Raw genomic sequence first — 17,588 nt, 5'->3', positions numbered from 1 at the left:
TAGCAATATACTCTGTTTTCAGTGTGTCTTGCTCCCTTGCTGTGCAGTCTTCACCTTGTGCTGTCACCACCCCATTATATATGCTTTATAACACAGTACACTGCTTCATTTGTTTTCACCTTCACATTAGGTTTCCCATCTTCTCCTCTTTATTCTCCTATTGTTTCTCTTCTCCTCCTTTTTTTTTCTCCATGCTTTTATCCCGGTCTCTTTCTGGTTTCCTCTTTTTCAATTTCCTTACATACATTGTTGTGGTTTTTTTCTTGATGACAACTTCATAGATCATGCCAATGTTTTCTTAAGTAAAATTCAGAGTACTCTCATGGAATGCAAAAGGATCAATACTCTAAAATGACAAAAATGATTATAAACCCATCACAAAATTTTATCTCCAGATTTGTTTTTACTTTAGGAAACTCACCTCACAGAACTACTGGATGCTGATTTTCGACTGACAGTGCACTGAGACTGGCTAACCCCACCAAGTGTGGCGATGCCAAGACTGACCGGAGCCACACAGTACCAATCCCGGGGGTACTGGACCCCTTGCAGCAACCAAGGCTTGTTGTGCCTAGTTCGGACATCAACACCGTGGAAAACCGACTTGCATGGCGAGGGACTTCAGGGACAGTGAAACCCATTTTATGAGTGGTCCGGCTGTCCTGTTTGCTCCTCTTATGAAAAAACAAAGCCCAAGACGTCTGTGACCGCTGCCACAAAGCACCTATGCACCCTCGCTCCAGACCCCGAGTCCAAGGGTGGGGACAGTGCCAACGGGGTCCCCAGACCCACAAAAGTCAAGCCCATGCTTGGGTTTGCTCAGACTGGACTTCCATTTTCCGCCTGCAGCCTCTTTCTGCAGGCCACCTCCAACCACGAGAGATTCCTGCACCAAAATCTGACGTCAAAAGACACCACAGCACACAAGCCCGACAGCCTGAGGAAAAGTGGACTTAAGGCATACCCATGTACCCGAGGATCTCAAGGGTCGAGCAACACTGTGGGTTCTCCGAGGCTGATCCCTTCCAGTCCCTGCTTATAGCCTCTTTGTAACCGGACTGTTCTCCCATTGAAGTGAATGGGACGCCCAACGCGTGACACACCTCTGCATCCCAGAGTCTCCCAAGGTGACCCATTGGAGTGGTCTTGGACCTTGCCCTATACTCACCTTAAGTCATGAAGAACAGCCCTGTAAGTGGCTGCTAATTGCCCAAATGCAATACATGCTTTTCCTCCATAGGATAACACCATCGATTCAGAAATGGTACGGAGTAGATTTTTGAAAACTGTAAAAATTCAGAGCTCGAAAAGTACTTACCGATTCCGATCTTCGCATCTAAATTCATATAAAAGTATGTGTTATTTTTATAAATTGGTGTTGGGTTTCTTTATTGAGCGTGTGTTTCACTTATTGCCTTTGTGTGTGTAATAACTGCTTAGCACTGCCCTCTGACATGCCCAACTGCTCGCCCACAATACCACAAAAGAGCATTTGGGGTGCCTCTGTAATTCCTTTGAGGTCTGCCTGGACACTGTGCACAGCACATCTCATTTTGGTGCAGTATATAGAGAGCTGGCTTCCTACAGCCTCTATAACTTTCTGTCCACATAAGCCATCCACGCAAAATTGGTGTCTTCTTTTTTTCAACATCTTGAGGATTCTAAAGGTACCCATGGTTCGTGGATACGATTGGAGGGGCCTGAGAAAATAGCCAAAATATAGCTACATTTTGATATTTGGGGGAAATGGGAAAAAAGTGCTCACGATAAAAGTCTGTTTTTCATAAAAATGGCATCAACGAACAGTTAGATGTGTTAAAGTCACCATCTTCCCAGCTTTCAGGAACATGCAGAGCTGAATTAAAAAATCTAATTTCTTACCACAGTTTACATTTTTCAAAGAGGTGGCCCATATTTGTTTTGTGCTTTCAACCTACTTCCAGTTTGTTGTGCAAACCAGTGTGAAGTCAATGGGTGCTCCAAGAAAGCTACATATTTCCGAAAAGTAAGAGTAGACAAAATTCTAAATTCAGCAAGGGGTCGGTCATGTGTAGATCCCTCAAGGTTCCCCCAAAGAAACTAACTGTTGAACTAAAAACATATTGAAAACGAGCAGGAAAAAGAACAGTCATTTGTGACAATGTTTTCATCTATAACTTTTTGTCACAATGCCCGTTTTACAAAAGGAATGCACCATTAAGTTCACTACACCTATTTTGGTTGTGGGGCTATATATGGTTTGTAGGATCTCCAAGAACCTGAGGTACCTAGGGCGAGTAACTGACCTGCACAGTACAATGATTTTTCATTGTGTACCAAGTAAAGACCAATTCGTATGGTGAAATAAGTAAAGTGAAAAGTAGGTAACCTATGTATTTATTAAATGGGCACAAGATATAGAGTTTAGGAGCAGTGGTTATTTGTACATCTCTGGATTTGTGGGTACCCGTATGAGCATATGATTAAGACAGTTTGAAAAATACCCTCTAACACTATCTTACAACTGGAAAGCACAAATGCAGAGAAGTCCAATTGGTAATGATAAATATCCCACTATTCTATGCTCCCACACGTCTTATGATAAAAATGGTACCTTAGTTGTGTGGATAGGCCTAGTGCCTGCAACATTAAATGGCCCAAAACGCAACATGGATACGTCACATTTGCCCACTAAAAACTGAAATTCAATTAAATTTCTGGTTGTGTATTTCTTAATATGCTTTTGGTTGTTTGTTTTGAAAATTCTTTATAATGTGCTTCTGACCTAACGGGTATGCTTACCCCAAAACAGGGTTAACTAAAGAACTGTTATTCTGTGAATCGTTCTGCTCCAACAGTACCGTATGTTTTTTGTACTACGTAATACCAGGGTCCTGAGGTTTACTTGGTTACCCCATTGTAGTATAATAGTAGGTAGTGAACTGGCAAGTTTCAGGCATGCCACAAAAACCTGAGACACTATGGAAATTAGGTGCAAAGTTGAGATATAGAAAAAGTGATTAGGAAGAAGCCATCACTCTGGGATAGGGTCCACAACTGAAATTAATCGGTCTTTTTTGTCAGAGAACATGCATTATTCCTGGAGCAGGAATGTCAGCAAATGGCGGAAGCAAAAGGACAATAGGAATATGTGCACAAATCAGCATGAGCATCCAGTAGTGGACTTGTTACACTGAAATATAGAATTTTCATGGAGGGTGTGAAGCATGGATATTTCTACTCTTGCTCTTGACAGAAACAGCATGCTATTGCTGTGAGAGTACTGCACAAGTCTAGACTATCATTCGCACTACAGCATCTGACTAAGATTTCCAAATTGTCTTCCATGCATTTTGAGAATGAGGCATTGCGATGAAGCAATTTTATAGCTAAAGGGAAAAAGCACTGAAGATCACGAGTACAAATTCTTGATAAATCCCAGACAAGTGAACAGTGGTGGTTCCTCCACTATGGCAGAGGATCGCCACTCCCTCCAAAAATGGCATGAAAGGAAAAATAAAACACTTCTTTTTTTCCTTTCCTGCAGTCTTGGAGGCGTGGTGCACTCCCATCACTACGCGTGATGGTTTGGCCAGCCGTCTCATCATCCCAATTATCATGCGCAATGAAAGCTCTCTCCAACCCAGCAACACAGCTGGGTTGGAAAGAGCAGGCACAGACTCGTAGTCGTACACGAGAGACGACCGCCGGGAAACTACAGAGGAGGGATTGCCTGCAGTGGCAAACCACTGCGAAGGACACGTACCCGTTTCCTTCCTTTTCTGGCGCCATAAAGAATCCCCTCCCGGCTTTACGTTTTACTACAAAGCAAATAACAGACATAGTGTTATTTCTACATAAGAAAATTACCAGTGGGATAAGACAACTATTATCCTTACACTGCAACCGAACATTATGCCACACAGCATCTACTGTTGCATAATCTCCTAGTAAACCCATTGCTCGATACAGAGCTTTCAGAGGTCCAGACTTACTCCATCCACATATTGGTATCGGAGTGGAAGCCCTGATGAGTCGTGTGACTCAACCGCACACGACGAAACACGTGTCGGCGTTTGTATTATTTCAAGTCTGGAGAAAATAAACATCTTGCTGTGACAAGAGGACTTACATCAAAGAACCTGCTTCTGCGCTTCCTTTTGACTTTGGTCATTGTACCTTGTTGGAACATTCATAAATGTAGTTGCGAGAGCCTGGCTATGTACAGACTCGTAGTCTGTCCAGCAGTGGAAATCGAGGGCACTCAGGCCAATTTTGAAGCTGCTCTCATGCGCAAGAGCAGCTTCAGGATTTGCTGCAGGGCATTCTGGAAGCCTGTGCTTTCCGGAAGCCTGTGCCTTCCTGAAGAGGAGCAGAAGAGCGCGACGGGGCCGGCTGTAAGTTTTAAAAAAAAAACATGTACCCCCCTTGTGACCCTTCCCCCTCCTTTTGCCCACCCAACCACGCTCATCCATAATATATATATTAAAACCTCCTAACACAAAGAAAATTAGACAAGGAGACCGTGCTTTCTCCTCTGTTGGCCCCGCCCTCTGGAACAGTCTTCCCATTGACCTAAGAACTAACACAAATCACTTGTCTTTTAGAAAGACACTGAAAACCCTTCTTTACCAAGAGGCATTTCTATCCACATAACTCTCCAGGCTGCTCATTCTGGGAAAAATTCCTCAGCTGGCAAAGCGCGGAGATACCCTCATGGGATTGATTCCGGCGCTATAGAAGAATTTAAAATAAAATAAATAAATCGCCCGCTCCTGCAACTGTGACCGACAACCTTTACAGATAGGAGTCGGATTCCAAAGGACTCAAACATTCTGACCTCTGAGACATGGACTTCCCAATCACCTTTTACAGAGCCTTCTTGATAGGTCAACAGTGATTCATCCTTTAGCTAGTATCTAGAGAACAAAGTAATGATGGCCATCGTTTGCAGTTGCATCACCCACACTATTGATGCTGCTGCAGCAGCCCATTACAGCTAAACAGTTCAAAGCTTCATGTGCATTGGTCCGGAAGTGGGGCGCACACCATTCAAATAGGCCTATGGGCAAACACATTTTACTTACATTCCAAAAACATAAAACTATACAACAGATACTGTATAAGCCAAAAAAGAAAAATATAGGAATCCGGTGAAGAGACCAATTCTGTGTGAGTAGTGTTCATCCTTGTACAACTATTATGACTTTTCACCTCATGTTAGCTTGGTTTCTTAAAAGAACCCAAGGTTTCCCAAATAATTGCAGGTGGAACTATTGGGGTGCTGTGGGTTGTTGCCAGTGTTAGAGGTGAAGTTAATAGCTTGTGGGTTATTTGTGGGTAAATGCAATTGTGCAGGGTTTGTTTTAGATTTAGAGTATGTAGTTGAAGGAAGAGAACTAGTTGGGGTGGGGTGTGTGTGTGGGAGGGGTGGGCAGTTGCAGTAGTTACAGCTGAACACAAGTTCCATTTCTGATGCCAATATTTTCCCACAACACAGTCAATACCATTATTCATGAACTGTCCTCCCCTATTACACCAATAGTGTTTTACTTGGTCTACATCCCCAACATTCATGGCTACGCGTAGATCGGAGTGGTGTGCTAGTCCTTCTGTATAGCATGAGCATATTCTATCCTGCAAAGTCTGGAAGTCTAAGACCAAGAACAATCCTACACTATGACAAGCCCTCTCACCATAAAAGTAAAAATGCCATTCTTGATGTTTCTGAAGTGGAAGGGAGGTTAAATATTCCAGGCAATATCTTTTGCATTTACGATGCACACAGCAGCACACTTGCGCAGTACCAGATTACCATAGTCTTTCGGAAGTGACACTAGGCTCAGTGAGTAGTGTTCAGCCACACTCATACCAACACATTTACAGTGTTAGCTATGCCACCATCTTTTCACTGATTCATATTAGGGCTAAGATCATACAGATAAATGACAACAAGCTGGTATGAATGACAAATACAAACTCACCAAGATAGCAGCTTTCCCACATTTTCTCAATTGCTGCACAGCAAACGCATGGGGGACGTTGTCCAGCAGAGTACCATTTACCATCACCACCCGATCGTTCTCCCTGGGAAGGAACAGTAACAATTGCATGATTGAAGGTCAGCGATTACATCCCATCCCAAGACAAATGCAGATACATCTGCTATGCAGTCACCTTAAAGCTTCACTATCTTCAACGCTGTAGGATAAAGCATGGTGATCTCCGCACAGTTTCTTTCTATAGAAAATGTACTGTACTTAAAAGGGGGGCAACATACATTAAATTATATATATATATAGACTTTAATAAGAACAGCGTTCTGAAAACAACCGAAGGTAGTGAAACCCAAACAGCTGGCTGAAATGGAAGCACTTCAAAATCTCCTGCATTAAAATGACTTGTGTTCAAAAATACTCTGGTAGACTGGCCAATGAGGTAACAGCATAACCTATTACACCTATCTTGACTGTAAACAGTCCCCTTTTCATGCTGTTCACAATCAATCAAGATAAGCATTATGCCTTATTTCATTTTACAACATTACAGTTCTATTAGTGCAGTATTGTTTATACATTCCATTTCATTTATTTGCGGTTGCTATTGTTTACCTCCAGTCTTGTGGTTGCGATCGCTCTGTTCCTCCCGTGCGAGTGCCTGGCCAGGTCTGCCATTTTCTAGTGGCGCAGCGCGGGAGACGCTTCAACGTTATATCCTGCCATCACCTTAAAGTTTTGTTTACAGGTTATTTCCCTGACCCTTTCGGTTCAGCAACATCCTTGTCAGAGCTCTGGTTGGAGCCTGCAAGTTTTCCGATGTGGAGCTCAGGCATGCGTGGCCTTCCCCCCCCCCCCCAGGGCAGGTAGAGGTAGGAGCCTCTTTACCAACTGTGAAGTAGAGAATCATGGTTTTTGTGGCTCCTACAACTGAAGCTACCAGGAATACAAGCCTAAATTCTACCCTCAGAGAGGCAGCGGTTTCTGTGGACAAAAAAGCTATAGATACACCAACCAAGCGGGTGAGTCTCCTTTCTGGCTCCTTTCTCCCTCCTATAGGAGGCCATCTCTGATTCTATCAAACAAAATGGCATTCAATAACTTCAGATCCCTGGGTTCTAAACACCGTACAAAGTTATGCTATACAGCTTTACACAATGCCTTTTCAAACTGTTAGCCCTCCAAAATACTCATCTGAAATGTCCAGCCTAATTTCTTTAGAGTAGGTTTCACAAAAAAGCAATTCAACATTCTTCTGACGACCCCTCAGGTTTCTTCACCTCTCTTCTTAGTACAAAAGAAAAACAAAAAGATGAGTCCAATAATCAATCTCAGACTTTTCAACCAGTTTGTTTTTTACCGTCATTTCGAAATGGAGATCCATCATCCATCTCAGGGATTTGTTACTTCAATACGATTGGATGGTGCTGTTGGATCTACAGGATGCATACGTTATAGTTCCCATCCATCATGGTTACAGGATATTTCTTCAGTTCCAATGGCAGGGAAAACATATCAATTTTCTTCCCTTCCTTTCGGGCTCTCTTTGGCATCAATGTGCTTTACTAAAATAATGAAGCCAGTCATAGTTCATCTCAGGTCTCAAGGCAACCAATAGACTTATCTACCTAGACGATATTCTTTTAGTGTGCCAAAACTCCCATACCCTCAATCTCAGGGTCAAATGACTTGTTTTCTTCTTTTAGATCTGGGCTTTCTCATAAACACCGAAAAATCAATCCTAGTTCCTTCCGCTCAGATGACATTCTTAGATGATCCCAATAATTCCACCATTACAACGGTCCACTTACCCCGGTCCAAAGTAAAGTCCATCAAATCAGAGATTCTATAAGTCTTCTCAAATCTTTGGCGAGAATAGTGGGTCTATTTCTTCCTCAATCCAAGCCATTTTTCCAGGACTCCTCCACTACTGAGCACTCCAAAGACTAAAGATCACCCACTTGCGCAGGGGTCTTGCTTACTCCGACTCCATCAGACTAGATTCAGAATCCCAGCTAGAACTCCAATGGTGGATAGACCATTTTGATGCCTGCAACAGCAGAACCATCTTCACGTTAGCCCCCGTTCTAGAAGTAGAATGCGAAGTAGGACAGGTTGGGGCTCCCGATATGGTCCGATCTCGACTGGGTGTACATGGTCTCAATAAGGAGTCCAATTTGCAATGAAAGTTTAGAGATGCCCGCAGGCTCCTTTGCTATCAGAACCGTAGCAAAACAGAGTACATTACTCCATCCTTCTCCATCTGAAGAACATTACAGCAGTTCGGTACATCAGTCATCTCAGAGCCACCAGATGCATGCTTCTGGCAGAGCTGGTAAAGAGCTTTTGGGATTTTAGCCTTCACCACACAATATCAGTTCAAGCAGAATATCTACAAGGAGATCTCACAACCAAAGCAGACTAGCATTCTAGTTATCTTTGTGACTCAAGCGATTGGAGGCTTCATCCTTCGGTATTCAGGTCTTTGCTTCACAAGTGGGGACCTTTCCACATAGATCTCTTCGCAACAAGGCTCGATTCTCACCTTTCCCTTTTCTTCAGCTGGCACCCAGATCCACTAGCTTTGGCTTCAGATGCCTTCTTGCAAGTGATCCAGGTGATCAACTACAACTTTCCGTTTTTTCTTATGATCAGAGTTTTGGCTCAAGTCCGACAAGAACAAGCAACCTTAGTCATCGTAGTTCCATTCGTGAAATCACAGGTTTGGTTCCCACCTCTCCTGGAACAAGCAATAGATTTCCCAATCCTGCTACCGTCTTCCCCCAATCTCTTCTTGTCCAGTCTCTTCCTCACAACCTAGTGTTAGACAAATCACTCTTTTTCTTCCTGGAAAATAGCAGGAACACATTCTCTTCCTTTTATTTTGCTAGAAGCTACAGAGTACAAAAAGAAATCCAGGGCTCCATGTACAAACAAGGCATACAAAGCAGCTTGGTCTTTATAGGCAAGCTGGTGTTTGGAAAAATCTTTTAATCTCTTTTCAGATTTAACTTACATTGTCAATTTCAATGGAGCCGAAGCTAGTTGAGAGAAAACTTAAAGCATTATACATCTTTACTGTTGGACCCGGCCTCTTGGCGTGGTCCTACCCCTCCCGCATGGCGGGCCCCGGACGACATCGGCCCTCCATCCAGCCCGGGTCGCCCTCGGGCACACCTCTGCACGCCCTCCAAACCACCAGATCCGCCACCCGGCGGCCCACGACCACTGACATGGCCCCCTCGGGCCGCCCCAGCAATACCGGTCCGGTGCCCACCCCGGACCCTCATTCCAGGCCCGACGCCATCTTGGGCCCATCACGTCACAGACACGTGGTCCCGGACCAGCCGCGGCCACGGCCCCAGCGAGCCCGCCATCGAGGCACCAAGAACCCTCCGGGTGGTAGAGTGGCCACTCCACCAGAGACAAGGAGAGGGGAGTTTCGATGGCTCTCCAACCATCCCCGGATGCCTGGTTTCGATCACCCTCCGGCCTCCATGGGCTCCGGCTCCACCCCCCTGCTGGGTGTCTGGACACCATCATCCCGGCCCCTCTGACCCCCAGGCGAGAGGGTCCGGACATCAAAGGACTCCAGGCCTATATCTGGGCCAGCCCCTGAGTAGGACGGCAGTTGTATTCCGGAGTCGAGAAGCCCTGCTGACGCTGTCGCGGCTGACCCTGAGACGAACTCCCCTTGCTGCTCTACCGGGAACCTGCTGGCGCTGCCGCGGTCCATCTTTGCTGTAACCATCTTGGAACCTGCTGGCGCTGCCGCGGTCCATCTTTGCTGTAACCATCTTGGAGCCTGCTGGCGCTGCCGCGGTCCACACTCGCTGAACCATCTTGGAGCCTGCTGGCGCTGCCGCGGTCCACACTCGCTGAACCATCTTGGAACCTGCTGGCGCTGCCGCGGTCCACACTCGCTGAACCATCTCGGAACCTGCTGGCGCTGCCGCGGTCCACACTCGCTGAATCATCTTGGAGCCTGCTGGCGCTGCCGCGGTCCACGCTCGCTGAACCATTTGGGAGCCTGCTGGCGCTGCCGCGGCCCCACCTTCCGGAACCCCCCAGCTCGAGGATTGAGAGCTGTGCGTAGGGTCCCATTGCAACCGACCATCTATAAGACTGTCCCGCTACCTTGCCCCTTGCCACGAGACTTTCCAGATCTCTGGATCTGCTGTATATATTGAACCGATACTTATTGCCCGATAAAGATTGAAAACTCTATCTACGTGTGGTGTATATTTGTAGTGGTGTGGTTACTCTGCTGTACGATTCTAGGAGAGGGCCCTCCCGTCGGAGGCCTCTCGACATCGCTCGGTCCCTTCTCTGAAGGAGGGGTAGACCTAGGGGTGGTCAGTCAGACACCTTCTGCCTCCCCCGGGTTCGCCTTTCTAACATTTACAGGTTAGCTATTTCCATGAACCACCCTTAAGTCTATGAAAAACCTGTAGGAGAGTATCCGCCCGTCTGTCGTCTTTTAAAGGGTGTAAAATTGTGCAACCCTTCTATTCCAAACTACATTAAATTGTGGGATATTGTTGTTGTTTTGAAGTTCTTTATTTCCTGGACTGATAACGGTTGTCTTTCACTAAAACTGACAGCAAAACTTACAAAAGCGGTTATGTTGGATTTCAATAAAATGTGTGTCTGATGTTAAAGTATTAGATATTTCTTCTCATCATTTTACTCTCATAGGTGTTCTTTTTTCAGTAAGCAAACACTAAAACAATACTAACTACTGTGTATTACCCTCATTTTCCTGATCAACCCAAACTTTGCGTAGGAAAGTGTCTTAAGGTTTATGAACAAAACACTATATATCTCTGAACGTCCTGAGACACCAACATCCTCATTTCCTTCAGAAAACCAACAAACGTGTTGCTTTTCCTACTCTCGTCCATTGGGTCAACTTGGTCATATCTCTGGCGGGGATTGATACCTCAATCTTTGGTGCTCGTTTTTTCCAGGGGAGCAATGTCATCGCAAGCCTTCTGTGTGGGCTCCTATCTTGAGGATATTCTGAGATCAGCCGATTGGTCTAATTATGTTTTTCGCACATTTTATTGTAAGCCTGTACGTACTGCAACTTCTGTTGTAGTTAACATGCTTTAAACAAGCATAATAAGAGCCTCCAGTCTTGCAACAAAATGTAGATTTTTCTAGTAATTTATAAAGAAAAGCTTGATTTTATTAAAGACACGGATGAGAGTATGATCCTAACGCAACACAGTATTAGCTTGCTGTTTTTCCCCACCCCAACAGTTACTTCTGCCCCACCATTTTCATACACCCAAGTAAATTTCAGCAGGCCACCGGTTTTCTCCCTCAAAACCTTCAGATGCGTATTATCCTGTTGCCTCCAGTTATACCAAGTTGCTGACTTCTTCTTTGGGACACACTTTATAGTCTTTTTCAAGAACTGTTCACTTTTACTTTGACTATTTCCATTGTGTTTTCCATTTTTCCCTTGTTTAATAATTATCTTTTAACTTCTCGCTCAAGAAAAGGACTGTTCACAGTCAAGATATGTGTTATGCGGTTACCTCACTGGCCGCTCTGTGAATCACGTTTTAGTTTCCCATTGGCTAGTTGTCTCAAAGCCTCATGGGATTTGTAGTTTTTTTTTGTACAGTTCTCTTGACTGCTGCTATTAAAATAAATGCAAGATCCAAGACAAATGGCTCCACTGGAATGGTGACAGACAGTATAACAAAACTAAAAGGTTAGCTCCATATCTTTTTTGGCCATATAAGGTTGACTTGAGTGTGAGAAATAATGTCTTCTGTGGGAGTAATCCTCAGATCCTGATTCAAAGAGTGTGACCATGTGAACATTTATGCTCAAGTTACTGCCACAGAAAACCAAAAGAGTATAGTTTAAGAGTACAGATGAGAAAATGGAATTTACTTGATGAGGACCAGTGGTTGCAACTTGAAAGGCATTAATCATCAAAGTTGGGACCTTGCAGATATTCAAGAAGCTTCAATGATTAACACACAATTTACATGTACACATTTAAAGCATCCTATTTTGGCACCGAGTGGAGAACATCCAGACTCCTATTTCACAGGTGTATACAAGAATGGATTAATGGATTTCTCCACCAGGGAAGCAAAGTTGTGTACTCAGGAAATTTCCAATGAATTGTCCTTCAACCCAATGCCCTTTGGGAACAATATGGAGTTATGTGAAGCATGGCATGGGTTTCCACAGAAATCTAGGGTTTCCACACATTTCAATGCTTTTTCCTTGGGCTTTTTTGTGTGTGGTTAAAAGGAGACAACAAAATACTCACCACTGGCGGCAACCAAATAGGAGTAGAGTCTAAATTTCAGAAATAAGTGGGTGAATACAGCCCCAAACAGATGCAAATATATAAACCAACAGAAACAGTCTTCGTAATTGGCCTCTGCAGCTGAGTGATGGGCATTGTAATGTCAAAAGCACCGAACCAATGTGGGATTACGGGAGCAAGACTGCAAATAGGATAATGAGAAGAATAGACTCAATGTGAAGATGGCACCTGTATAGCCTTGAAAAATGAGGAGAATCCTTTGCAGAAAGCTAAAATGCATCGACATAGTTGATCTGAATTATGGTGGTGGGCATTATGAGAAGGATGAGGAGGAAACCAAGAGAAAGTCACCCCGATGAGCACTTGGTGTTGAGTGAAGCCAAGACGGTTACATCTTTGTGGTATTGAACATTGTAAATAGAAGATATCAGACGGGTAGAAGACATTGGTCACTCACCCAACTTCATTATTAATATGAATTACACAGAAGTGATTCAGCTCTAAAGGTAGACAGATACGCAGGTTATGATATCAGGAGGCAGGTGGATTGGATTTCCTTCAGCATCAAAATTACACTTGCCAGATCCTCTGTCCCTTCAGTCTGGGACTCTGATAGGTGCATGTTGGGAGTTATAAAGGTTCTATCTAGCACTGCCAGCTCTAAAAACATGTTTCGCCCTTCTTTTGAGGAAATCCGAATCTCTACTCCAACGATGGCCATAGTCCTATGCTAAGTAAACAAACAAAGTGGCCGGACAGCTTGAGTTTCGATACTAATTCACCACCTAGATCGATTAATTACCAGGTTGAACAGACATGTGTCTTAAATTACTTTTTTTTATTTTATAAAAAGATTTAGAAAATTTCTTGTAGCGTCAAAAGACACAACGAAACATTTAACAAGTTTTACAAACAATACATTCCATGAATTGAAAACAACAATGCGAATCAATGGGGGTTTCAACCAAGGAAATACAAAACAATATACTTTTCATAGACAACAGTACTATGCCTCGAGTTGAATAATTTATGAGGCACCAATCCTGGATATGGAACGAACAAGTGGTCTAACGGAATGGGATACTGGCCTACTTGTTTATCATCTGCAAAGGATACACAGTGCATTTATCACCAAGTGCTACAAGAAATAGGAATTACAAGAAGACAACTCTGCAATTTGCACATGTATTAGTTACATTCCTATCGAGCCTTAGAACATTGGTATCTTGCAGGAAAAGACGTCGACGCGTTTCGAACCCAACTGTATTTAACGGGTTCTCCTCAGGACATGGACTGGGGGGTCGTTGTCACTATAAAATAATTACAAAAACTGAACTGTATCAGAGAAGGGCTGATTGGTATAAACTTCTCGCGGAGACTCACACACTTGAAAGTTAAAAAGGTACCTTATTGGCGGGGGGTTCGGATCACTCCCTGCGATTGAAAAAAAGGTGTAAAGATCCAAATTAAATTCATGCCTCCAAAATGCCTGTCATATTTAAAGAATGAACTACAACATCCAGGACATACCTCGACGGTGCGCCAAAGGAGATCACTGGGAGGGGTGCCGGCGCAGATCAGTTATGCAATGTGCGGGTCAAAAGAGCTGAAAGAAGCGGGGGGTACCTGTTACTAAGCCTCATATAGTATTTGGGAATGTTACACAGGGTTTGTGCAAGATAGAATCCTACCTTTGTTGTGCGGGCATGAGTCCCTTAGTAGACGCTTGTTCAAGCGGCAGCCGCCGCTTGGACTTGTGCGCTGTTAAAACACAAGACGAGCGTTTTAGTAACGCGTCAAATTCCGCTTTCTTGATATGAACTGCATGAACAATATATATAATCTTACTTCTCTGTGGCGTTTCAGAAGCGTTTGAATCCGGCACCCGGCTCCGTGTGAACAGACAGCAATTGACTGGCGGGGGCGTGTCTAGTTGTATTTGAGCCCACGCTAAAAACGGTGTATCATGGGAAACGTGGTTTGCAGTATCTTCTCTCATAAATGACATGACATTTTAAAGTGCAATGAAGAGAGGAACATGTTGGGGGCATGAATGGACCTATTAACACATAATTAGGCGGCAGAAAAATCTTTTGACTGAACCACTTTTAGATGTGGTATAACACCGTCACATAGGCCTATGCTGGCATTCTCCTGAGTGCTGCCCGTTACCCTTGCTGTGACAGAGCCAACTAAAAACCTTTTCAATTCTGCACACAGGGCAATCTGTTAGGTGAAATTATATTGTTACCTTTAGGCCACGTGCTGGCTGATGATAGGGTGTCGTAACCACAGGACACTCCCGTTTCTTGGAGGGCTAGTTCACATACCTACTCAAATCCACAGTTGCCCAAACATGGTAAGCGGCAGGGAAGAGGACAGCATTCTGGTCATCTATGCCTTATTCACTGGAAATGGGGACGTGGGAGTTTCACAATAGGGCAGTGTGACAATCTGGATGTATGAGTGATAGACACATTTAAGAGCATTGAGCATCACAGCCATAGAAGAAATTGGTCCAAAGCGGATACAAAAGTGCACTGGTAAAGGCATTGGAATACGCTTTAACCCAGACCCTGAAACAGAAAAGGTCTGCCTGTTGGCTTTTGGTGTTGGGCACATGGCACAGTTCACTAAATTTTTTTCAGAAGGATCATGGAACAGTAAGACCAACAGAGTAACTGGCAGTCCAACATTAATTTTGATTTGCAAGGGGAGGAGCAGTCAGCAAAAGAGAGGAACACAAGTAAGCAAAAGAAAACAGCAAGTCAGGAAGTAAAACAACGATTTTCTTCTTGAAGGGGTTGCTAAAGAAGCTGGGTGAATTAATCAGAACTAATCAAGTAAGATTTGGCTCACAAACGGAGTTTCCCTAGAAGTTATATTCATTAAGATCTTATTGCAGGATGCTCAGTAGATCGGCCCAAGGATGAACTTGCAGGTAGTGATCTCCGAGAGCTTACAAAAGAAAGAGCACAATATTTCTTAGAGTGCATCCAAAAATGACAAATCTAAACTGAGGCTTAGGTGGGAAAATTATTACTGGTGAAAATCTGGCAGAGCTGCAAATAGGAAGCAGACAGTAAGACAGTGAAGACAAATAGCTGGGAACAACTTTGTTGGACTAAAATAAACCAGCTTCAGCTTCAAAAAATTAGTTCAAGAAATAGTTGCAACTAAATTGTATTGCTACAAAGGCTGCAAACCGATAGCTAGCAGAATAACTGTACCAAAGATAACAAGCACTTACTGAAGTAATCCTTCTGCGGGTCCACCCATGAGAACTTCTGAGATGACAATAGAATTTTCACCGTTTGTAAAGTGTGGATTATCTCTACCTCCAGATATCGCCATTCCAAAGCCTTTCTTGGCATCCTAAAATCGCAATCACAAACAGAAGTTTCAAACATTATACACGTTTTCTGTAGGGAGAAGCAGCTTTAGTGTAAAGTGAAAATAGCCAACGTAGTGATCATTGGCTAAAACGTCTGCGTCATTGTAAACTTTTTAAGAGGAGGCCACATCTCCAGTGGAACAGTGAGGAGAGATAGTTCAAAAACAGCCTACTTCAATGGTGCGAAAGCCTCAGTTAGAAATAAAAGTAAAGATTAGGCCGTTCAGAGAGTCTAATGCCCACTTAGATACAGCATGAGAGGCACATTTACTTTTAAACAAAGTGTGACCCTAGATAGATGTTGCACAATAAAACTAGAAAGCAGCAGGCTCAAAATCACAACAATAATTGACATGCACCCAAACAAATCAGGGGATTAAAGAACAAGTTCACGAAGGTGGCGTAGGGAAAGAAATGTAGGATAGAGTGTAGACGACGGGTGACTGTGGATACGAACATGGACTCTATGGTGGTCTAAGCAGGAAAGGAAATGGGCTGATCAAATAGTTATGAAGCCCTGCTCAAAAATTCTAATTACGGAATGCAAACAGCCATACAGAAAAACATGCCAATGTCTGAAACAGTGGTTCTGACTCAGTATTGTAGAAATCACGTGTTTCTATTTATGTAATAATTTATTATCATAATTTTTGCTCTCTGTTGGCCAAGAAAATTCAGGTGCTAACAGCGCTGTACAGTATCTTTGCGCTTGAAGGTCTTCCATATATTGAGCAGCAGCGGCTCCTCCGTAATTGAGGAGAGTCGCCCAACTGCCTGGCTAACAGCCAGCAAAAGAAAAATAAAACGATGTTCTAGTATCGTTTTATTTTTCATTTGGGGGCTCCGAGCCAGCTTGTGCAGGGAGGGGAGGGACGGGCATGGGAGGGGGAGTGTTATGTGCAATCCCCAAGTGTGCATATGGGTTGGCCAAACACACATGCACACTTCGGTTTCTCCAGCCCGGCTGCAGTGAACAGCCAGGCAGAAGAAACCCCACAGGCTCCCTGGTCTGAGTGGGGAGTCTTTTCAGCCCGCGCAGACCAATCCCTGAGCTGGTCTCACAGCATGAGAGCAGTACAGGGAATGGATGGGAGTCTGCCCCAGGGGCTGCACGGACCAAGAAGAGGGCAGGCGGCGCGACCTGGAAAGCGGCCGGCGGATTCTGGCAAGTTATAAAAAAATGTATATTACTCCGAACACCTCACCCCCAACCCTATCCTCCCCCCCCCCCGCACCCACCCCCTAGCACGCGCCCTCCCGTTCCCTCCACCTGCTCCAGCACCCTTTGTTGATATTGAGGTCACTTTCCAAAAGAGAACACATTTTGCAACGTTAAACATTTGACTGCAGAGGTCTATATAATTACATTGACAGTGTTCTTATAAAGGAAGTTTAATTTTTACTCTCTCTGACAAGGAGGAGTGTTTTCATTGTTTTCTCACTTTGAGGTTTGGGGCCAACAGCACCCGAGTTCTACATTTTATGTATTCTACTCTATTATTTAGTCTATTGATGAAGCTGGAGGAGGTCTCCTCTGTGCAGCCTAGACTATTAAGTTAGGGTTTGCTTGGTTTAACTAAAATATGCATACACAATTTGAAAATGTGTGTATTTTCAAAACTCATAAGCTGATATTTGTAAAAAATACATTTCCCAAAAATAGTCAATGGTGATATTTCAATGATAAATTATGTTGCACTGGGAAGACATATTGCTAAAAAGTATTACACTGGCAATATAGGCATGGCAGCTATGGCTGTTATGTGTTATCCATGATGAAGCCTTGATTTGACAATACTTCTGATTCATTAAGATCCTCTCAACTGGTAATCTTGCAAAAGGTGTCCACTAATGTTTTCTTGCCTGATGTGGTCACTATTACAACAACGATAATCTTTGTTAGTGTCTCAGGATAACTTTT

At 43.8% G+C, this 17,588-nt stretch overlaps 1 protein-coding gene across 2 annotated transcripts in view; it reads right to left on the bottom strand.

Moving 5' to 3' along the window:
• Window positions 1-17,588, bottom strand: part of LOC144818377 (tight junction protein 2-like) — a 290,321-nt gene that overhangs the window by 147,169 nt on the left and 125,564 nt on the right. For both annotated transcript variants that reach the window (XM_078675737.1, XM_078675738.1), the window contains exons 3-4: window positions 15,524-15,648; window positions 5,964-6,066 (exon numbers count right to left, since the gene is read on the bottom strand). In XM_078675737.1, coding sequence (XP_078531863.1) covers window positions 5,964-6,066; window positions 15,524-15,648 — 228 coding nt within the window. The remainder of the gene's footprint in view (window positions 1-5,963; window positions 6,067-15,523; window positions 15,649-17,588) is intronic.

Source organism: Lissotriton helveticus, chromosome 2_1 (genome assembly GCF_964261635.1).
Source record: "Lissotriton helveticus chromosome 2_1, aLisHel1.1, whole genome shotgun sequence".
Taxonomy (NCBI): domain Eukaryota; kingdom Metazoa; phylum Chordata; class Amphibia; order Caudata; family Salamandridae; genus Lissotriton; species Lissotriton helveticus.
Note: the sequence above shows the minus strand (reverse complement) of the source record. Positions and strands in the feature narration are given on the sequence as shown.